This window comes from Salmo salar, chromosome 19 (assembly GCF_965601325.2).
Source record: "Salmo salar chromosome 19, fSalSal1, whole genome shotgun sequence".
Lineage (NCBI taxonomy): Eukaryota > Metazoa > Chordata > Actinopteri > Salmoniformes > Salmonidae > Salmo > Salmo salar.
This window is the reverse complement of record NC_138309.1, coordinates 57,630,472-57,654,023: the sequence shown is the minus strand read 5'-3', so window position 1 is coordinate 57,654,023 and position 23,552 is coordinate 57,630,472. Positions and strand designations below refer to the sequence as shown.

General features: G+C 39.9%; 1 protein-coding gene across 1 annotated transcript; it reads left to right on the top strand.

Moving 5' to 3' along the window:
• Positions 1-1,035: 1,035 nt before the first annotated feature.
• Positions 1,036-6,935, top strand: LOC106579326 (ORM1-like protein 3). The gene is made up of 4 exons (XM_014159146.3): positions 1,036-1,314; positions 1,826-2,040; positions 2,441-2,592; positions 3,193-6,935. Exons 2-4 carry the CDS (start codon positions 1,867-1,869, stop codon positions 3,326-3,328), a joined length of 462 nt encoding a protein of 153 aa, XP_014014621.1. The 5' UTR covers positions 1,036-1,314; positions 1,826-1,866; the 3' UTR covers positions 3,329-6,935.
• Positions 6,936-23,552: the final 16,617 nt, after the last annotated feature.

Below are 23,552 nucleotides of genomic sequence, written 5' to 3'. Positions count from 1 at the left end.
ATTCTGTGCTTCCAATTTTGTGGCAACAGTTTGGGCAAGGTCCTTTCCTGTTTCAGCATGAAAATGCCCCCGTGCACAAAGTGAGGTCCATACAGAAATTGTTTGTCATGATTGGTGTGGAAGAACTTGACTGTCCTGCACAGAGCCCTGACCTCATCAAACACCTTTGGGATGCCCAACCTCACTAATGATCTTGTGGCTGACTGGAAGCAAGTCCCCACAGCAATGTTCCAACATCTTGGTGGAAAGCCTTCCTAGAATAGTGGAGGCTGTTATAGCAGCAAAGGAGGGACCAACTCCATATTAATGCCCATGATTTTGGAATGAGATGTTCAACGACCAGGTGTCCACATACTATTGGTCATGTAGTGTACTTGGTGACATGCTAGGTAGGCCTACTTTTCTTACATCAAAGAATTTAACTCAATTGGTAACTATCTTGGTAGCTTACCAAATCAAAATCAAATCAAATTTTATTGGTCACATACACATGGTTAGCAGAGGTAAAAATCTGTCGTTCTGCCCTTGAGCAAGGCAATTAATCCACTGTTCCCCGGGCACTGAAGATGCTAATTAAGTTTAAGGAAATGCTTGTGGTGTAGCGAAATGCTTGTAAAAAAAGTCCTGACTATGTAATAACACTTAAGATTTTCTGGGCTAACAATGTAAGAAATAATACATAAAAAACAATATATGAAATGGTTATTACTGTGTAATGATCATTTACTATGTAATTTATCAGTGAATACTTGATGATTTTTGTACAGTAAAAATCAAGCTCTACCATTCGTTTTGATATCAAAGGTTGACCGACTGATAATAGTAATTTATAATGCTTGAAATGTAACACTTATTTTCAAAATGTGCTGTTCAGCACCCATGAAAAGTGCCCTCGCCCTCCTGTTCCTGTGACGTTGCAGGGGGGCGTTTCCCCAACGTTTCAACGCATTCCATTTGAATTGGTCAATTTTACCCATGTGATGTAAATACACCAATCAGTGCTAAGTGCGATAAAAAAAATAAAACAACATCCAAATGTGGAGCTCTGAAAATGATGACGTTCTACATGAATTGCTGGCTGGGAGTGGAAGTGGAACTGTTTAGCCTGAATATCGGACTATAAACTGAAGGATACTTGAATAACATTGCATAAGAAAGCAATACGAAGGTATTTGAAAGAATGACTAGTCGAAACGATATGGCAGTCTGACCTATTGATGCCAATTACCTAACCAGAGAAGGCGATAGTGAATAAGAGGAAAACAGCGATATAACGGACTGAAGCTGAAAGTGCGATTGAAGCCATTTTCTCCTGTAAGTATTATCTTGTTTGATTTGGCTACTTTATTTACTTATTATTGATATTGGAATACAGTAGTCCTAGTGCATGATGCAATATCGTAGATCATAATGTCATATTTCAATTGAATAATGGAAAGTTCTAGAAGAATTGAAAGAATGTGAGTTGAATCAGCCTGCACTACATGCTGGGTCATGACTGTGTTGTAATTCTCATAGCTATTTAATTACTATTTTTGGTGCTTAAAGAGTATCCCATTTTGTATACTGTGTGACCAAAACGAATCTATTTTCTGCTACATTTCTGCAAGACTCCCCCTCCCCAAAGTTACACAAAACCTAGTTCAGCACCACATTCCAACTAAATTTAGCCTATCTCGGGACTCCACCCCCTCCCAATAGGGTCTAATAATGAACAGTGCATGGATGGAATAGTCAAGCTGTAGCTTAGTCGCATTGCTTGCATCATTTGTAATTGCTGGCATACCTAAGGAATTACACACACCCTTCTGTTCCCACCACTCAGTGTTGACCCCGAGCAGACGAGGAGCGTGGTAACGTGACATCATGAACGTGGGCACGGCACACAGCGAGGTGAACCCCAACACGCGGGTAATGAACAGCCGGGGCATCTGGCTCTCCTACCTCCTGGGCATCGGCCTGCTGCATGTCATCCTGCTCAGCATCCCCTTCGCCAGTGTGCCCGTGGTCTGGACCCTCACCAACCTCATACACAACCTGGTGGGTAGTAGGCACCTTAGTAGGCTATGCCTTGGGGCACCAGTGCATCTCACCGACTGTATAACATAAGTACTGTAGGTGGATGGTCCAGTCACTGTTATTGCACACAATGGTAGTCTCCATAAGCAAACTACTCTGCAGTCTGCACTGTCACTAGGAGTGTGCTGAGTGACAGTGAATAAAAGCAATAGGCCATGGGGCAGTCTGGAACGTTTGTCTCTTTTTGTGGCATTTTCATTGCTATAAAAAGTCACAGAACAGATCAGCTTCCACATCCTTTTCCAAACTAAATCGATTTGCGGTTCTAGGCTACTGACAATTTCACAGTATCACTTTTGCCCGTACAATGTTTTATATAACAGCTTTCCTGACTGACTATTCTGTGGTGTGTGTGTTGCAGTGCATGTACCTGTTGTTACACTTGGTGAAAGGAACCCCGTTTGAGACTCCGGACCAGAGCAAGGCTCGCTTCTACACATACTGGGAGCAGATGGACTATGGTGTACAGTTCACTGCCTCACGCAAGTTCCTCACCATCACTCCTATCGTCCTGTAAGGACATCGACACTACCTTATGCTTTATAGACTATTTATAAAATAATAGTCTATTTACTACTAATAGTCCTTTATAAAGTATAATTTAATGCAACGTGTTGCAATGGTATTTTTGTAGTGATAGGACTGTGAAGTGAAGCATTAGCCTATATTTTTACGTACGTTTTTTTTTCTCACTGTCCTTGTTAATGACTTCAGCAGCCTTGTCCAGCCAGTCTTTGGGCAGTGGGGAGTCTGGGCTGCTGTGGTGCCTGCTGTCAGCGGAAGGCTCTATTTAGAGACACTGCTGACAGATGGTTTGTCACTAATGCTTGGTCAATGAACCATGATGGATCTATTTGCAGATACGTCCTCTTACATTTTACATTACATTTTTATTTTAGTCCTTGTCACTTTGATCTTCAAAAGTCCTCCACAACAGTTGACATGTTCACATGTGGCATTGTGAATTGGAAAGACGTAACTGTCGACCAAAAAAACAGATACCTGTAGTTGTCCAGACAATACCTTTTTTAAATGACCTCCTTCACCCAGCTCCAGTCTTTCTCTGACCTACCCTTTCTTTCTCTTCCTCATACTATTCCCCTCTCCCCCTAGCTATATCCTCACCAGCTTCTACACCAAGTATGACCGGGCCCACTTTGTGGTCAACACGGTCTCCCTGATGACCGTGCTCATTCCCAAGCTCCCCCAGCTTCACGGAGTTCGGATCTTTGGCATTAACAAGTACTGATGGTGCGGAAGAGGACACCGCCATTCCTCCATCTCCCTGTGGACTGTAAACACAGAGTATCAGGCCCCGCCGCATTGGCCCCCAGCCCATAGGGATCCATGGCCCCTCTCTGGCTCACAGGGCTATTGAGCACTCTGATAAATGAAACCTAAGGGCGATAAACAACACAGAATTGACTTACATGGCTCGGCTGGGTCCGAGCTCCTATGTGGTCCTATTGAAGCGGTGCTGTGGTGTTTATTTGTGGTTCCCTTTATGTCCATTTTATTTCATTCACAGAGAACACTGCAAGTGACGCCTTTGAGGAGTATGAGATGTATTGAGATTGAGTTACAATGTGGAGAGGAGAAACCTCTGAGCAGTTTGGTCCTGAGAAAAGTGAGACTCAGACATTTTGCACCCAGGAAGACATTTTGGAAGTTATGTCACTCAGTTATGGATGCCCTCTAGAATTATAACTCTACATTTCTTTAGCATCTTGTCCTCACAAGGCTCATCCTCTCTTTCTCTCATAAGAAAGGACAGACTGCTAGAGAAAGGGTTAGCTAGGGAGTTGCTCTGACTGTTGCAGTGGTCATACAGGAGGGACCACAGGGTTTATATTTAGCCCCCCTGACCACTCAGTCTGAGTTTGGAAAGTTTAAGCAACACTTATTTTATCGGATTATTTCCATATTTAGATTGCCTTGCTCTGATTTCAACCAGAGTAAACTTCTGTTCACATTGCAGTCTGTAATCTACAGTGCAGAGTAGACATGCTCAGGCCCCAAAAGCTAATTCCAGCTTTGTGAATCTGTTGTATTTATATTTCATTTGGGACCCTTAGGGCAGAAGATGAAAAGCAGGTTAGGCTATTCATGTTCATGGAAACATTTGTGCATACATATTGTATACTCTAAGTCAGGTTTCCCCAACTGGCCCTTGGGTGGTTTTATTTGTCCCCTCAAGTTTTCTGAGATTTTAATTGTAGGACATAAAAGACTAGAAACACCAGGAAATCAGCTCCAAGTGATTTAAATTTAAGAAATCTGTTCCCAAGTATTCCCACGCATAATAGAGAGACATGTGAAATGATTATGTTTAAGTCAAACATTTATATCTGTTTGGGCTTCTTGCGGTCAATTTGCAGTCTACAAATGATTTGTAATTATGTTCCTGCCCCTGGACCATCCGCTCAAGAAAAAAGTATTGTATATTCAACAATAATAGATTGTAGTGCATGGGTATGGGCTTAAAGACTTCCTTCAAACTGCACGGAGAGACATAAAAATTGTATCCATGACTTCATCTGACTCTGGGTAAGTAGAAAATAGGGCTTGATTGCCAAAATCTCAAACTATCCCTTCAGTTGATACAAAGGCTGTAAATGTGTCATGAAATGTTGTAATGTTGGTGTTTTAATAAGGTACCGAGTACAGATAGATACCGGGAGTTTGCCACATACCATGTATTTCCACTCTTTGAGCAGAGTCATCATGGCAACATGGCAACAACATGGCAACAACAACAACAAGCGTCTTTAAAAAGGGGAAACGGAAACTGAGAACTACGCAGCACAAAGTGTTGTGTTCAGAACTCACACTCAGTTTACTCCGAGTGAAGAGAGGTTGTGATAATTGAGATGAATGTTCATTTGAAATTCATTTCCAGAGTCTTTCACACAGCTTTAGATAACCCCCATCAGAAATTTTGGCTATGAAATGGAGAAAAGAACTTAGTGGAGCATTTTCATATCCACAAAATGCACTATAATCAAATATGAATGGCTTCAGTGGATTTTAGTAAGCGCAGAGAATATTTATTAATTACACTTATGATTGACAGGGTTACAATGTACTACCATTAGAGATACTGCATATTGTTTTTTATTAGAAGTAAAAACCAAAGTATGTGAATGGTATAGAGTATGTGCGCATTCCTAGTTTGTTAGCACAGTAGGTAGCAAAGAACATGAGTGTTTTTCAATGTGTGTGAGGTCTGTTGCACAGTAGCAATGTGACGTTTATGTGTGATCTGACTGGTACAGAGCACAGGACTTTATTCATTTGATTGTGTAACAACATTACAGTCTTATGAAATTGTAGGTACTCGCTTGATAGTGGATTAGGAAAAATATAGCTTAGGGCTTTTTTGGCACGAGTTCAGAAGGAGGATGGACTATTGTAAATATATTTTACAAATTAAAACCTATAACAATGAGGGTTAAAGTTTTTGTGTTTTTGTTTTGTTAAGAGTAGGCCCACATGGAAAAAACACATTGTTCTACGGGCAAGCAAACAGTTCTTTCTTTCTAGTGAATACCTGTACATGATAGGCATGATTTAGTCCAACCACACAGAATACCATGCTTATCTCTGGTATTTGGTTTCAGTGAATGAGGGTCGTAACTTCAGTGGGTTGTACCAATGGTATTCCAATACATATAGTACACCTGAATACAGTTGGGAAATTCCTGACAAATGTACAGTAGCAAGCGATATTAACATAACTTATGTTGGCATTACGCCTTTAGCAGTATTTTGTCATGGTGTATAAAAACCTTCCCAGGCCTCGAAGTCCTCCTATCTTCAAAGAACTCTGCTCATGTTTAAAGTTGTTCAGCAGGAAACGTCCATTATGAAAACTTTGGTGGGAGTTTTTGTTTCTATTCTAAATGGTAATTTAAAGTAGTGCTGAAAACATGTTAGCTCATGCATAGACAAGTCTTTTTGTTACATATGATAATAGTGTAATGTTTAGGTTGGTTAAACAACAAAACAGTTGGGCCACAGAAATGCGTTGGCTAAGTTGCTGAAACATGGACATTGCCAAGTGGTTTAGAATCTAGACCTTGTGCGTATTAGCTGAGCCTTAATTATTAATAGCATACTATTTCTACTAGTGTTGATTTTGAACACTTAGGCTTGTGCTCTCTTTCAACCCCTACTTAGTAAAAAACTAGTCATACAACTTTAGATAGTAATCCATGGGTATTGCAAACCGAATCCAATTAGTGTTTGGAACGTTAGAACCCAAAGCCAGCAGCTTGTTAAACATTGATTGAGGGAGAGTGATAGTGATAGTGCTGAAAGTGAGTCATCAGGTGTCACTTGGCCAGCTTTGCTAGCCACAGACCGGCACTGAACCTACAGATGTACCCTTACAGAAAAACCACATGATTTCACGTTAAATTTCATGTGAAAACGGGTTTTTGGACCACCACATGTTTTCACGTGTAGTTTCATGTAGTCACATGTTGCTTTCTATGTTGTCACGTTATCACATTAACATTAGATCACATTAAAACGTGTTTTTAGAACACTGTGTGTTCACGTGTGAAATTCATCTGTTTTTTTCCCCGTAAGTGTAGGCCTTTGTTGTTCCAGAAGAAAGTGTCTCCCTTCTTACAGTACAATCCATGTCAGTAGACTAAAGCAGTCGTTGGCTAATCTATTAATAAGTACGACAATGACTTGTGCCCTGTTCATAGCATAATGCTTTCTATTTACAAATACATTGTAGAGCATTGTGAATTATAGCTGATGTTGTTGAATTATATATTCTTTTCCAGGTTGAGAGTCTACAGTTGGCTAAGGTGTTTAATGATTTAATTATACATTTACAAAAGTTTCGTCTTTGTATGACCTTTTTCTCAGTATTTGTATATAAATTAGTGATAACCTACAATGACACGTAAGGAAAGTTAGAAATGGATATTCACTTTACGTAATTAAAGTAGATTTATTTTCTCTCTGGCAGCGAATATACAACAGTTTATTAATAATAGATTTGAGTTAGTACGGTGAACTCGTTAGATTTGTACAATATTTAGGAAATTCTGACTTTTATTTGCTTAAGGGACATTTATTCAGAATCTACACTGAACAAAAATAAATGCAACGTGCAACAATTTAAACGATTTTACTGAGTTACAGTTCATATAAGGAAATCAGTTAATTGAAGAAAAAAGGGCTTTATTACAGAGAGAAATACTCCTCAGTTTCATTAGCTGTCCGGGTGGCTGGTCTCAGACGATTCCGCAGGTGAAGAACCCGGATGTGGAGGTCCTGTGCTGGTGTGGTTACACGTGGTCTGCGGTTGTGAGGCCGGTTGGACCTCCTGCCAAATTCTCTAAAACGATGTTGGTGGCGGCTTAAGGTAGAGAAATGAACATTCAATTATCTTGTAACAGCTATAGTGGAAATTCCTGCAGTCAGCATGCCAATTGTGCGCGCGCTCAAAACTTGAGATATCTGTGGCATTTTGTTGTGTGACAAAACCGCATGTTTTATAGTGGCCTTTTATTGTCCCCAGCACCTGTGTATTGATCATGCTGTTTAATCAGCTTCTTGATATGCCACACCTGTCAGGTGGATGGATAATCTTGGCAAAGGAGAAATGCTCAATAATAGGGATGCGAACAGATTTGTGCACAATTTTAATTTCAGCTCATGAAACGTAGGACCAACACTTTACATGTTGCGTTTATATTTATGTTCAGTATAGTATCTGAATGTTTTCAGAACGGGTTTGTCTAGGCTTGTGTCTTTAACAAGATTACTTGATTGTTTTTTTGAACTATGACACAACATTAAAATTCTATATTTATGTAATCAAATTGTTTTGTAATTGTTTATAGGCTACCTCTCATAACATTTAAAAGTTTTATCACCTCAGTAAACCAACCAACACTTGATGGCAGCAAAGCTGTACTGAGAGGAAATCCTTTAGTAAAGTACACTAGTAGAATACTTTGACATGGATACTGGCCAGCAGTTATCAGCCAATAGCACATCAGTCTGGGTAATTTGAGCTCTAATCATGAACACTAACCATGCCCAGCCCCATATGTTGCTGAATCTGAACCACGCGCTTTAAGGTGTGCATGTTTGTGGCTTTAAATTGGTTATTCAATGTTTATGATAATATCCAGACAGTCCACATACCCCAGAAGCCATTATAACCACTTTATTTCCGTCATACAATGCTAGATTGTTGTTATTGTTATATAGAATTTGCCAATTTTGGTTGGCCTCATGCTCTCCAGTGATGTTATCTCGCTAAAAACACTTATCTCCAGCAGAGGGCAGCAAATGCCTGTCACTGATCCTAATCTGAACTGACATTTTCCTATTATAAATAGGAATCGCCTCAAGATAAAAATGATTGGCCTTTTTTTCCTTCTTTTTTTAAATATCCAGGGGTTTTGTGAGGACTTCTCATCTCACCCTTGACTCTTTAATTAAAATTTCATTTAAAGATTTCTATTACGATTCTTGCTTGCTTTGTGCATAAATAGTGGTTGGTTGGTGGCTTCTATTACATTTACATCATTTAGCAGACGCTCTTATCCAGAGCGACTTACAGTAGTGAATGCATACATTTCATGCAAAAAAAAATTTCTGTGCTGGCCCCCCGTGGGAATCGAACCCACAACCATGGTGTTGCAAACACCATGCTCTACCAACTGAGCTACAGGGAAGGCTAATGGGAAGGCTTCTATGATCTTTTAGCTCCAAATTTGAAATGTTTTTACATTTTTTATAAGTATAGGTTGCAAATGTTTGCCCTAAAATAGCCCCAATTCCTCCCTCATCTCACCCAGTCTCACTGTTCATCGTTACAGGACTTCACTCCCACGTCTCCAATAGCTTGTTCATTTTCCCTATCTGAGAGCAGGGACCTTATGTTCCCCCAGCCCTCCCTATAGTAAGCCCTTCCCATAAATATTATCTAACATATTCTGTACAAGATCAGTCAGTGCCAGCACCTTCGTCTGCACTGTTTGGTGATACTCAACGGTTTTCTGTGTCATTTTCACCTAGTGTATGGTGTAAACATTGCAATTATTTCACAATGGAAAATGTGTATTGTACTTAGATAAAATGTCTTACTGGCAAGTATAGGAGAGTGACAAGGCCAAACTTGTTTGTAAACACATACGGCTCTAACATTTACCAAGAGGAGCAACATCCAATATGAATACACGTTTAATAAAGGAACACCCCATCCCAAAAGAAGTTAAACGCATGGGATGTTAGTTGCCTACTTATTCCAAGTTGTGCCTTTGAAATATACATGTGCTGTGTTGTTGGATTCCCTTTGCGTGTACCGGTGTTTGAGTATGTGACAATGACAGCACGCGTGGGGGATTAGATACGTTTGCAAACACAACAAATCATTTAGTAATGGAAAGGTTGTGCCCATGTACTCCCCCTTCTACCCACTGACGCTCACACAAAGTGACCTGAACGAGTGCGGCAGTGCTGAATATCTCATGTGTTCCTGGTGGGAGCGCCCTGGGATTACTGGGGAAAACGGGAAGCATTTTACAGTATGGATGAGTTTAGCTATAAATAGCAGAGTTCCAGAATATAGTTCAATTAAATATGAGCTTTGGATCCCATATGGATCTGTGAACTGAGAAACCCAAGGACAGTTCAGAGGACAGAGCCTTAAAAAGTGTGTTCAGCTGTTATTGGAAGCGCTTGGGAGGAGAGGGAAGAGAGTGAAGAGTTGGATGCTGTCTCAAGCTCAGGGGGTAGCTGCTATGTAATGGGTGTACTGTCAGACAGAGTTATCTGTCATATCCAAAACACATCATCATGATGACGTGGCAAGTTAAAAATATAGCTTTTGACTTCAGGAAGAATTTCCCAATACTTTCGCATTGCACTACAGTATGGTAGCTATTGGGAAACTATAGTCCAAAGGGAAAGGGCCAGATTCAGTTCTATTTTTGCACTGAGCCAAGAGTCAAATGTCAAGAGACAAAGGTCAAAACTCAGATACAACAAAAAAACTGATATTCCCAAATATGTTTATTTGATTTGATATATAACCCTTATACATGTTGTTTATACATTTCACATTTTCGTCAATTATATCCAATGAACATATTTTTAAAGCCAGACATAATCGCGTCTGTTACTTATCCATCATGGCTGACTTTGCACAACTTGTGTGACTCAAAACTCAAAAGCACTTACTATTATTTTCTTACATTAGACGTTGTGTGGCGATACAAGCAAGCCAACTGATACAGTCATGAATATTCATATACTGTTTTACATTATTAACATATTGGGTGCAGTTAGCCTCCAAATTAAATCAGATCATGAGTAATGAGATTTAAGATGTATTATATTATTATATGACGTTACAGCTGAAAATGCAAAGCATTCTGGAAAGGAGGGAGAAAGAGAAAGGGGGTTGGGTGATAATAATAATAACGTAAATAAAACACTTATCAGCACTAAAAAGCTAATTAGCCGTCCATTCAAAATGATGAAACATCTCAGAGTGTATTAGGTGTGTAAAAATCAGGCATCCATGGAGCTTTTTACTAGTTAGTCATCGTAATGATGATTAGGCTATTGAGCATTTTCTTGTATTTGTACTAATCAAGTTATAGTGCATTCTTTCAAGGTGGTCTAAGTGGTTGAGTAATCAAGGACCTTTTAGGCTTACTAGTACTCCATTGTGGGGAGACTGCATGTGTTCTACTGGCCTACTGGTCTTCCATTGTGGGGAAAGTGACAGTGTCCTATGACCAATGGTTGTTGTCATTCATGCTCCTCTTATACTGTCATCACCTGCTAGAAGATACAAACCGTCCCGCACTCTAATCACATCATTGGCTTCCTCCAATGCTTTTAGACCTCTAATGCTAAAAGCATCACGCAAGATCAGAGGGTTTCCAAACATCCGTTAGCGCATGCTACCTATGGATTTTACATTGGCTTCACTAGTTAGCTAGCCACACACATATGTTAGCGTGTTAGCTTGACCTCTGTTTCTCTTTAATCTTGGCAGTAGTCCTGGAGAGCTCTGTGGGGGATCCACACACCCCCTACAGAGTTGATCAGATTGAGCGGATGAGATGAGATGCATTGCCTATACAGGGGTCAATTCCAACACTGAATTATCTGTGATGCACAAAGTCCTATTGCGCTCATTGATTTACTATCGGCCTTCAGATTTGTCACCAATGCTCCTTATAGGACACATCACTGTACTCCTATACTCTTCTGTAAACTGGTCAACTCTGTATACCCGTCGCAAGACCCACTGGTTGATGCTTATTTATAAAACCCTCTTAGGCCTCACTCCCCACTATCTGAGATATCTACTGCAGCCCTCATCCTCCACATACAACACCTGTTCTGCCAGTCACATTCTGTTAAAGGTCCCCAAAGCACACACATCCCTGGGTCGCTCCTCTTTTCAGTTCGTTGCAGCTAGCGACTGGAACAAGCTGCAACAAATACTCAAACTGGACAGTTTTACCTACATCTCTTCATTCAAAGACTCAATCATGGATACTCTTACTGACAGTTGTGGCTTCTTTGTGTGATGTATTGTGGTCTCTACCTCCTTGCCCTTTGTGCTGTTGTCTGTTCCCAATAATGTTTGTACCATATTTTGTGCTGCTACCATTTTGTGTTGCTACCATGTTGTTGTTATGTTGTGTTGCTACCATGCTGTGTTGTCATGTGTTGCTGCCTTGCTATGTTGCTGTCTTAGGTCTTTCTTTATGTAGTGTTGTGTCTCTCTTGTTTTGATGTGTGTTTTGTCCTGTATTTATATTGTATTTATTTTATTTTTTTAATCCCAGGCCCCCGTCCCCGCAGGAGGCCTTTTGCCTTTTGGTAGGCAGTCATTGTAAGTAAGAATTTGTTTCTTATCAGACTTGCCTATTTAAATAAAAGTTAAATAAAAAACTATAGGGAAAAATAAAGGTCTCTCAGTGACATTCTAATGTTTGTTTACTGTACTAATCTTTAGTCATGTCAAGAGGCATTCGCACCGGCATTAATATTGATCTTTATTGCAGTTAAAGTTCGCTCTGACATGAAAGAGACATGTTAACCTCCACCAATGTCAGCCATTGATGCACAGATATTATGATAATGAATGGTAATTCGTTTTGTGGTTAAAAACCTCTTGAGGATCGAACCCTTTTTTACAATTTTCGCCTAAAATGACAAACCCAAATCTAACTGCCTGTAGCTCAGGACCTGAAGCAAGGATATGCATATTCATGATACCATTTGAAAGGAAACACTTTCAAGTTAGTGGAAATGTGAAATTAATGTGGGAGAATATAACACATTAGATCTGGTAAAAGATAATACAAAGCAAAAACATTATATATATTTTTTCTTTCATCATCCTTGAAATGCAAGAGAAAGGCCGTTCTGAGTTAGGAGTCTAGGCGCAATTTACATTTTGGCCACTAGCTGGAAGCAGTGTACGTGCAAAGTTTTAGACTGATCCAATGAACCATTTCATTACTGTTCAAAATGTTGTATCAAGTCTGCCAAAATGTGCCTAATTGGTTTATTGATACATTTTCAAGTGCATAACTGTGCACTCTCCTCAAACAATAGCATGGTATTCTTTCACTGTAATAGCTACTGTAAATTGCTCAGTGCAGTTAGATTAACAAGAATTTCTGCCAATATAAAACATGTCTATGTCCTGGGAAATGTTCTTGTTACTTACGTCATGCTAATCACATTAGCGCACATTAGCTCAACCATCCCATGGGGGGACACCGATCCTGTAGAGGGTTTACTGCATGAATGGTGTGCTTTTTATTTCATGTGTGTGTGTGTGTAAAATATTACTGTTCTCAGATTTTTTATTAATAGATATTAGATGTGTATTAAAATGTGTCAATTGTTTAGCTGGAATGTTCATATCCTGTGATATGTGGTAGTCCCACCTAAATATCTTAAGATGAACATGCTAACTGTAAGTCACTCTGGATAAGAGCATCTGCTAAATGACTAAAATGTAAAATGTAAATGTTTTACATACAGATCTCATATTATTTTAATTAATTATTATATACAGTACCATTCAAAAGTTTTGACACACCTACTCATTCAAGGGTTTTTCTTAATTTATTTCTATGTTCTACAATGTAAAATAATAGTGAACACATAAAACTATGAAATAACACATATGGAATCATGTAGTAACCAAAACAGTGTTAAACAAATCAAAATATATTTTAGATTTTAGATTCTTGAAAGTAGCCACCCTTTGCCTTGATAACAGCTTTGCACACTTTTGGTATTCTGTCAACCAGCTTCATGAGGAATGCTTTTCCAAAAGTCTTGAAGGAGTTTCCACATATGCTGAGCACTTGTTTGGCTGCTTTTCCTTCACTCTGCGGTCCAACTCATCCCAAACCATCTCAATTGGGTTCAGGTCGGGTGATTGTGGAGGCCAGGTCATCTGATACCATCACTCCATCCCTTTCCTTGGTCAAATAGCCTTTACACAGCCTGGAGGTGTGTTTTGGGTCATTGTCTTGTTGTAAAACAAGTGATTGTCACACTAAGCGCAAACCAGATGGGATGGCATATCGCTGCATAATGCTGTGGTAGCCATGCTGGTTAAGTGTGCCTTGAATTCTAAATAAATCACACACAGTGTCACCAGCAAAGCACCCCCACACCATCACACCACCTCCTCCATGCTTTACAGTGGGAACCACACATGCGGAGATCATCCGTTAACCTAGTCTGTGTCTCACAAAGACGCGGCGTTTGGAATAAAAAATGTCACATTTGGACTCATCAGACCAAAGGACAGATTTCCACTGGTCTTATGTCCATTGCTCATGTTTCTTGGCCCAATCAAGTCTCTTCTTATTATTGTTGTCCTTTAGTAGTGGTTTCTTTGCAGCAATTTGACCATAAAGGCCTGATTCACGCAGTCTCCTCTGAAAAGTTGAGTTGCGTCAGTTACTTGAACTCTGTGAAGCATTTATTTGGGCTGCAATCTGAGGTGCATTTAACTCTAATGAATGTATCCTCTGCAGCAGAAGTAACTCTGGGTCTTCCTTTCCCGTGGAGAGCCAGTTTCATCATAGCTCTTGATGTTTTTTGCGAGTGCACTTGAAGAAACTTTAGAAGTTCTTGAAATTTTCCTGATTGACTGACCTTCATGTCTTAAAATAATAATGGACTGTTGTTTCTCTTTGCTTATTTGAGCTGTTCTTGCCATAATATGGACTTGGTCTTTTACCAAATAGGGCTATCTTCTGTATACCATCCTTACCTTGTCACAACACAACTGATTGTCTCAAACGCATTAAGAAGGAAAGAAATTCCATAAATTAACTTTAAACAAGTCACACCTGTTAATTGAAATGCATTCCAGGTGACTATCTCATGAAGCTGGTTGAGAGAATGCCAAGAGTGTGCAAAGCTGTCATCAAGGCAAGGGGTGGCTATTTGAAGAATCTCAAATATAACATTTTGATTTGTTTAACACTTTTTTGGTTACTACATGATTCCATATGTGTTATTTCATAGTTTTGATGTCTTCACTATTATTCTACAATGTAGAAAATACTTAAAAAAAATATGAAAAACTTGGAATGAGTAGGTGTGTCCAAACTTTTGACTGGTACTGCATGTATAACCAATAATTTAAATATTGATGTCACAAATGTATAAAGAAATACTGAAGCCTGAGTTGAACTGCAGTAGATACTAATGTAATGCACATTTTCAAATACAGTTCAATGTCTTTTAACCACACATATTTCAAATGCTACCAATTACATTTTCCAAATGCAAAAGTTTTAGTTATGGAATAGCATCACAAAGTCAGAATTCATTTAGCCCTCTGTTGGTCTACAGTATACTGGAGGAGCCTGGCTAAGTTTCACTTAACTGCACAGCCTGCACGTTAACAGCTACGTGACCAATCCCTATATGTGTCCATACAGCCTCCACTCCATGTCCGCTTCACGGTTCAACTCCCCCACAAATCATTGATTCAATAATTCATAAAGGGATAGCATGTAAATGATGAGCGATGTAAGTCACCCTGGATGTATCCTTGCATAGTTGGATGAATAATGTAGAGGAGCGGAGGCCTGCCCTTCCCCTGACCCAGCTACTCTCCAAATCTCAGCGCTAACTGAAATTATTCAGTGTGTTTTCTCTCTGTCGGCACAGTGCTCTTCATGAATCTGCCAGGCACCAAGGTCTGCTACTTCTCTCCATCTCCCCATTACCGCGCTATGGCAATTTGTTGGAAAGTAATAGCTGCCTGACTGGGAAATGTAGTGCTGACAGTACTCTGTGAAAGGGGGGTCGAGAGAGATGTATACTGTCATGTTGTTGTTTTTCTTCTTTTGTGGTGTTCAGCCTGACTCTGACAGGGTGCTCTGCTCTCTGCTTCTCTGCTTCCCCCACTCCTTTTTAGTAAAGATGGAAAAGGCTATCAGCGGTTGGGTGCTTAAGCTGTATACAGATGTAGGACCTTAATTTGATCACTCCTTTGTTGCTGAGATTTTTTCTGCGAAGCAAGGAATGCAAAATTGTAGTGTATTTGAGTTTTAAAAAGGCAGATTTTCCATAATGAAAAATGTATCACCCCTACAAAAATGTCCATAAATTATAATCCACATAATCATTCACGTCTCGTTGCTGTAGGATTATTTCCGTGCTGTAGCAAACTGTCTCAAATTAAGATCCTACATCTGTATGGTTTTGCAGCTGACTATGTTCCCCCTGGCCATGCTAGATCAATAATTCTCAGAAAGTGACTGAGAGAGAATTGGAAGTGAAAAGTATTGGTCCGGGCCTTGTTAAACAATCCTGTCTACACAGTAGTACACTATCCATTGCCCAGAACTTGATGGGAAAGATCAGCACGTCAACTATCATGTTTCACGCACGCACACTCACACAATCACACCTTATATTCTCTCATAGGTCACGTACAGCTGGCTACTTCACTTCAGCATTTTCTCAAACTTTACTGTGATATATCATATCAGTCCGTATACCATGGGAATGACAAAACATGTATTATTACTGCTGTAATTACTTTGGTAACCAGTTTTTAATAACAATAAGGCACCTTGCAGGTTATGTCGATATAGGACTCGTTTTACTGTGGCTATAGATACTTTTGTACCTGTTTCCTGCAGCATCTTCACAAGGTCCTTTGCTGTTGTTCTGGGAATGATTTTCACTTTTCACACCAAAGTATGTTCATCTCTAGGAGACAGAACGTGTCTTCTTCCTGAGTGGTATGGCGGCTGTGTGGTCCCATGGTGTTTATACTTTCGTACTATTGTTTGTACAGATGAACGTGGTACCTTCAAGCGTGTGGAAATTGCTCCCAAGGATGAATCAGATTTTCTGAGGTCTTGGTGGATTTCTTTTGATTTTCCCATGATGTCTAGCAAAGAGGCACTGAGTTTGAAGGTAGGCCTTGAAATACATCCACAAGTACACCTCCAAATGATGTCAATTAGCCTATCAGAAGCTTCTAAAGCCATGACATCATTTTCTGGAATTTCCAAGCTGTTTAAAGCACAGTCAACTTAGTGTATGTAAACTTCTGACCCACTAGAATTGTGATACAGTGAATTATAAGTGAAATAATCTGTCTGTAAACAATTGTTGGAAAAATTACTTGTGACATGCACAAAGTAGATGTTCTAACCGACTTGCCAAAACTATTGTTTGTTAACAAGAAATTTGTGGAATGGTTGAAAAACGAGTTTTAATGACTTAAGTGTATGTAAACTTCTGACTTGAACTGTATTTCCAGTCATGTGAAATCCACAGACTAGGGCATCATGAATTTATTTCAATTGACTGATTTCCTTATATGAACTGTAACTCAGTAAAATCTTTGAAATTGTTGCATGTTGCGTTTATATTTTTGTTCAGTGTAGCTAACCTTATGATTTCATATAGAAGGTGGAATATTGCCCAGCGATATGATTGATGGCTCAGATATTATCCACCCCATTTTCAATATTGACGTAATATCTAATCATTAGACAGCTCAGCTCTGTTTGCTCAATTTAATTATTTTAACTTATTAATCCATTATTACCATGATTTTAAAATAAACTTAATCCACACGCACTAGTCAAATAAAGTAGTCTATGATTAGAACTGAAGAAGTGCCAGAATGCAAACTCAACTCCAGAGGCAGAATTTATTAAAGGGGAAATACAGTCGATGACAGACAGCATCTGATTCCATCACCATTACTTGAACGCCTTTCAACAGCACTCTGCTCATCCCCTATTAGCTTGACATTGATCAGGACAAGACATCGGTTACCATGACTATTAGCTCAGCCAAGAGACTGCAAGACGATTATCCTGGACGAAGAGACAAGTGCCCTGTCCATTTGCCTGGCATATATCATCAGGATGGGCCCAGGCACAGGCTGCATTTGCAGGTCCATTAGCCCTGTATATGGACCACCGAGGGACAGCCTCTCTCCCTGGGTGTTATGGAAGAGCCTGCACTTTGCCTAAGGGGAGAGATTGAGCCGCTTGGCCCCTCTAATGATTAATTTCACGTGCTGGCTAATATCGATCAATCAGCTTCTAGATGCGGTTCACGGCGTTAAGTGGTCTTCTGACTCCATGGTCATTTGCATGGAAATTATGAGGTGGGCTTGGTCCTGCAAATAGTTGGCGTATGCCTTACCGTTGAACATGAACCTATCACAATAATTAAAACAAAAATGCCCCCAAAAAACTGTAAGCTATTACACTATTATTTACAGTATCGGTAACACATATAACACACATGAAAAATGTGTGAATGAACTTGAAAATGTGTGGAATAGCTCAAAATGTGGTGTGGTTCGACAATAAGGGACATTTTGCAGGGGCAGATATGAGTTGCCGAGACTGAAGACTGAGACGTGCGCGGACAGTGGATGCACCAATTCAGGTAAACAAGTGTAGGCCTGATGAATGTCAATCACCGAATGTCCTTCATTACACTTCTTGGTGTTCTGTTGTCTCTTCCCATTCTTCAAATAGCGGATGCATGGTGGACTTTATGGATGCGGGAATTATTTTAGAGTGGACGAACGTGCGCAGGTAAACAGGATTACAGAAGCCTTTCGAAGTGATTGTTTGACAATCAGATGAAAACCTCATGACTGGTTTATGCCACATTAAAAGTTAATCAATTTTAAAAGTTAAACTACAAATATTTACTATTAGGCCCACTGAGCTCTAATCAAATGAAATGGGATTCTATATGTACAGTACATGTTTAGGCCCCCAATTATGTGCATGTGCAAGCTCGTGCACACATAGTAGGTACCATACCAGGAAGTGTGTGTGTGTGTGTGTGTGTGTGTGTGTGTGTGTGTGTGTGTGTGTGTGTGTGTGTGTGTGTGGTGTGTGTGTGTGTGTGTGTGTGTGCTCGCATGTTTGTGCGCATGTGTGTGTGAAGTAGATCCTCTTAAAATGTGGCCTCTTTTTTTTAAGCTTCACTTGGCTTTTGTAAATCCTTTCAGTTCACTGGAGAGAACATTTCTGCATGAAGGGGAGTGTACTCATTTAGGAATTCAAGAACAACAGTGTGTGCATGCATGTGTGTGCGTGTGTGTGTGTGTGTGTGTGTGTGTGTGTGTGTGTGTGTGTGTGTGTGTGTGTGTGTGTGTGTGAAGTAGATCTTCTTAAAATGTGGCCTCTTTTTAAGCGTCACATGGCTCTGCTAATTCTCCATAGTGCTCATTGTGGATGCACCATAATGCATGTCTATAGGCCACATCAACCCAGAAGGACTGTCCACCCCGAGGTGTTGGTAACAGAAGTGACAGGTTGACAGGGTTGTTCCACCTCAAAAAGCACAAGAAAGAGGATTTAGACTCCCACCATCTCAGATTGTTCTGAGATCGTTTCTGTAGTTAGTAACAGATACAATTAGCATTCCTGAAACATAATTTTGTTGAAATATCACCCAAATGGGCCATTTTAATTTATTTATAGAATTCAGATAATATTCAATAAATATAGTATCCAACATCCGATTTGGAACAATCTTCCTACCAATATTCCTACCAACAGAACCCCAAACACCTCATGCCAATCCCACCCCAACAACTAATATACAGTTTCAGTTATCTTTGTTTGACAAGTGGTATGAAGCTGTGGCTTGGAGTATTGCTTCTCCATACTATGTAATGTATTCCCTGTTCAGAAAAATTAGTCATTGAAGTCACTTGTATTATTTACCATAAAGTAGTGTGAAAGTGCTAGGTTTTGACCACTACTGTAGATAACACTGTTCCTGCTATACCACCACACTCTTTTGTCCATTTTGCTGGTCTCTTGTGTTTATTAAATAGATCACAACATATTCTTTGCAACTTTGTGTGTGGTCATCCTCACAATTCATGCCAGTCCTCCATGAAAGTAATTCAGTTTGTCCTTCTTTTACGCTTAATCTGTGTCCAGGAAATGGTCCTTTGTGTGTGGTTTATTCCCTTCAAAAAAAGTCTGGATTAGTTACTGTTAGACCATCCCTGGTGAACAATCAAACCATTAGGCTTCTGCAGTTCTACTGGTTTCAATGTTATGGTTTCTAATGGTCTTTAATGTCTCCATAGAGCTCTTAAAACACAGTCAGAGTTGAATTCCTTGGTGTCTTTACACAGTGCCATTAAGGAGAACTAAGGCAACATTATGGTATATTTCCACATTAGACTGTTACAACTTGTGACATGGAATGGACCCTCCGTTTCTTAGAAAAGTAATGCTTGGAATAGCTGCAGTTTTTCAATCCAATTCAATTAATTTCAACTCAGAATGGCTGTTGCTCAAAAACGTATGAGATAAAACTATAGACTGCTTGCTTTATTTTTCTCTAAGTGTCCTGGATAAGGTCAGCTAGTACGACGCGCAGGGTTGGGGAGTAACTGATTACATGTAACCAGTGACACATAATCTGATTTTAAAAAAAAAGGTAATTGTAATCAGTTATGTTACCAACAAAGATATTGTTATCAGATTACAGATACTTTTGAAAAATTAGATGAGTACTTCTTGGATTACTTTTAAATTCAGAGAGGATGTCTGTGAAAAAATAGATGATACCTTTTGTGTTCTCAATAACATTCAATTCAGCATTGAAAAAAGGTGCAAGTGTAAGTTTGTTATAACTAAGCGAGTCTGACCACAAGTAAGAGACCACTATGATGACACATCAAATGTGTTTGATGGATCCTTTTTGTCTTCTTCTAATGCCTCTAAAGGGGAAAGTAATCCAAAAGCAACTGAAAGTAATCAGAATACAATTTTGAACAGGTAACTAATAACTGTAATGGATTACATTTAGAAAGTAACCTACCCAGCCCTGATGATGCGGTGAGTAACAATGTAAACAAACTTGTAGCCATGTCGTTAGCGACATTCAGGAACCTCTGACTGCTAAATTCATAAATTGAGGACCAGATATTTGAAATAGGTTTAGAATATTTATTGAGGAAATGTAATGGATGTGAGGGGATTCAGGAGGAGGATCCAGGGGGTGCGCTGTAGTGTTTTGTCTATAAATTAAGGTTCCAGAGAGTACTCTGTAGTGTTTGGGCTGTAGATTAAGGATCCAGGGGGTGCTCTGTAGTGTTTGGGCTATAGATTAAGGTTCCAGGGGGTGCTCTGTAGTGTTTGGGCTGTAGATTAAGGATCCAGGGGGTGCTCTGTAGTGTTTGAGCTGTAGATGAAGGATCCAGGGGGTGCTCTGTAGTGTTTGGGCTATAGATTAAGGATCCAGGGGGTGCTCTGTAGTGTTTGGGCCATAGATGAAGAATCCAGGGGTGCTCTGTAGTGTTTGGGCTGTAGATGAAGGATTCAGGTGGTGATCTGTAGTGTTTGGGCTGTAGATGAAGGATCCAGGGAGTGCTCTTTAGTGTTTTTGCTGTAGATGAAGGATTCAGGGGGTGCTCTGTAGTGTTTGGGCTGTAGATGAAGGATCCAGTGAGTGCTCTGTTGTGTTTGGGCTGTAGATGAAGGATCCAGTGGGTGGACTCTGTAATGTTTGGGCTGTAGATGAAGGGGGGTGTTGCCACAAGGGCAACCAGTGAAGAAGGAACACCACTGTAAATACAACCCATATTTATATTTATTTATTTTCCCTTTTGTACTCCAACTATTTGCACATTGTTACAACATTGTACATAGCCATAATATAACATTTGAAATGTCTCTATTCTTTTGAAACTGCGAGTGTAATGTTTACTGTTCATTTTTGACTGTTTATTTCACTTTTGTTTATTATCTATTTCACTTGCTTTGTCAATGTAAACATTTGTTTCCCATGTAGGGAGGGAGAGAACCCGTTGCAACCTGGGTTATCTTTATCCGGGAAATATCTCTTCCTCTTTCTCTCTCCACCTTTCTCTATTTGTATTGCTTGCCTGGTCTGTCAACACCTGACCTCTCCACTCCCCTGTCCTCATCCTCATCCCCACCTCGTTTCAATATCAATATATTGATTTTGACACTTTCCTATTGCTCTCTTCGAATGTCAGCCTCTTGCTCATCAGCCCTGTCTGTATATACCCCTCTTCACACACCGTGATAGCAACTCACACACACACACACACACACACACACACACACACACACACACACACACACACACACACACACACACACACACACACACACACACACACACACACACACACACACACACACACACACACACACACACTGTTTTATGGTGTCCTTCTCTGAAAATGTGGCACCATTCCTGTCCTTGACAAACCGTGGCTGTGGTTCCTGATAAAAGCTGCCCTTTCCACTGCTTACTCATATTCCTCTCTCTATCCCTGTCTCTCCCCTTGCCGCATGTTGGCGTACTCTGTAATATCATGATTCATATTTAAAGCTTTTAACCCAGAGCACCAACACTGCTCCTGACACTAATGAAGATGGGGCCTGGCAGCTCAGTGGAGAGAAGACCCACATGCCTTGGAGAATCTTCAGAGCAGTGTATGTGTGTGTGTGTGTGTGTGTGTGTGTGTGTGTGTGTGGTGTGTGTGTGTGTGTGTGTGTGTGTGTGTGTGTGTGTGTGTGTGTGTGTGTGTGTAAACGTGCGTGTGCATGTGTATGTGTCTGTGTGTGCATGTGCATGTGAATGCATGCATGTACACTACTGTTCAAAAGTTTGGGGTCACTTAGAAAAGTCCTTGTTTTTGAAAGAAAAGCACATTTTTTGTCCATTAAAATAACATCAAATTGATCAGAAATACAGTGTAGACCTTGTTAATGTTGTAAATGACTATTATAGCTGGAAACGGCTGATTTTTTATGGAATATCTACATAGGCGTACAGAGGCCCATTATCAGCCACCATCACTCCTGTGTTCGAATGGCACGTTGTGTTAGCTAATCCAAGATTAGCATTTTAAAAGGCTAATTGATCATTAGAAAACCCTTTTTGCAATTATGTTAGCACAGCTGAAAACTGCTGTGCTGATTAAAGAAGCAATACAACTGGCCTTCTTTAGACTAGTTGAGTATCTGGAGCATCAGCATTTGTGGGTTCGATTACAGGCTCAAAATGGCCAGAAACAAAGAACTTTCTTCTGAAACTCGTCAGTCTATTCTTGTTCTGAGAAATAAAGGCTATTCCATGTGAGAAATTGCCAAGAAACTGAAGATCTCGTACAACGCTGTGTACTACTCCCTTCATAGAACAGCGCAAACTGGCTCTAACCAGAATAGAAAGAGGAGTGTGAGGCCCTGGTGCACAACTGAGCAAGAGGACAACTACATTAGAGTGTCTAGTTTGAGAAACAGACGCCTCACAAGTCCTCAACTGGCAGCTTCATTAAATAGTACCCGCAAAACACCATCTCAACGGCAACAGTGAAGAGGACAAGGCCAGCATCCAGGAGTCACCTCTTCACTGTTGATGTTGAGACTGGTGTTTTGCGGGTACTATTTAATGAAGCTGCCAGTTAGAGCCAGTTAGAGCCAGTTTGTGCTGTTCTTTGAAGGAGTAGTACACAGCGTTGTATGAGATCTTCAGTTTCTTGGCAATTTCTCGTATGGAATAGCCTTCATTTCTCAGAACAAGAATAGACTGAGTTCTTTGTTTCTGGCCATTTTGAGCCTGTAACCGAACCCACAAACGCTGATACTCAAAAATACACAACTAGTCTAAAGGACAGTTGTATTGCTTCTTTAACAGGACAGCAGTTTTCAGCTGTGCTGACATAATTGCAAAAGGGTTTTCTAATGATCAATTAGCCTTTTAAAATGATAAACTTGGATTAGCTAACACAACGTGCCATTGGAACACATGAGTGATGGTTGCTGATAATGGGACTATGTAGATATTCCATTAAAAATCACCCATTTCCAGCTACAATATTCATTTACAACATTAACAATGTCTACACCGTATTTCTGATCAATATGATGTTATTTTAA

Coding starts and splice junctions, on each gene's coding strand:
- LOC106579326 (XM_014159146.3), top strand. CDS start 1,867: ATGAACGTGGGCACGGCACACAGCGAGGTGAACCCCAACACGCGGGTA. Junction 2,041..2,440: donor CCAACCTCATACACAACCTG/GTGGGTAGTAGG, acceptor TGTGTGTTGCAG/TGCATGTACCTGTTGTTACA. Junction 2,593..3,192: donor ACCATCACTCCTATCGTCCT/GTAAGGACATCG, acceptor CTCTCCCCCTAG/CTATATCCTCACCAGCTTCT.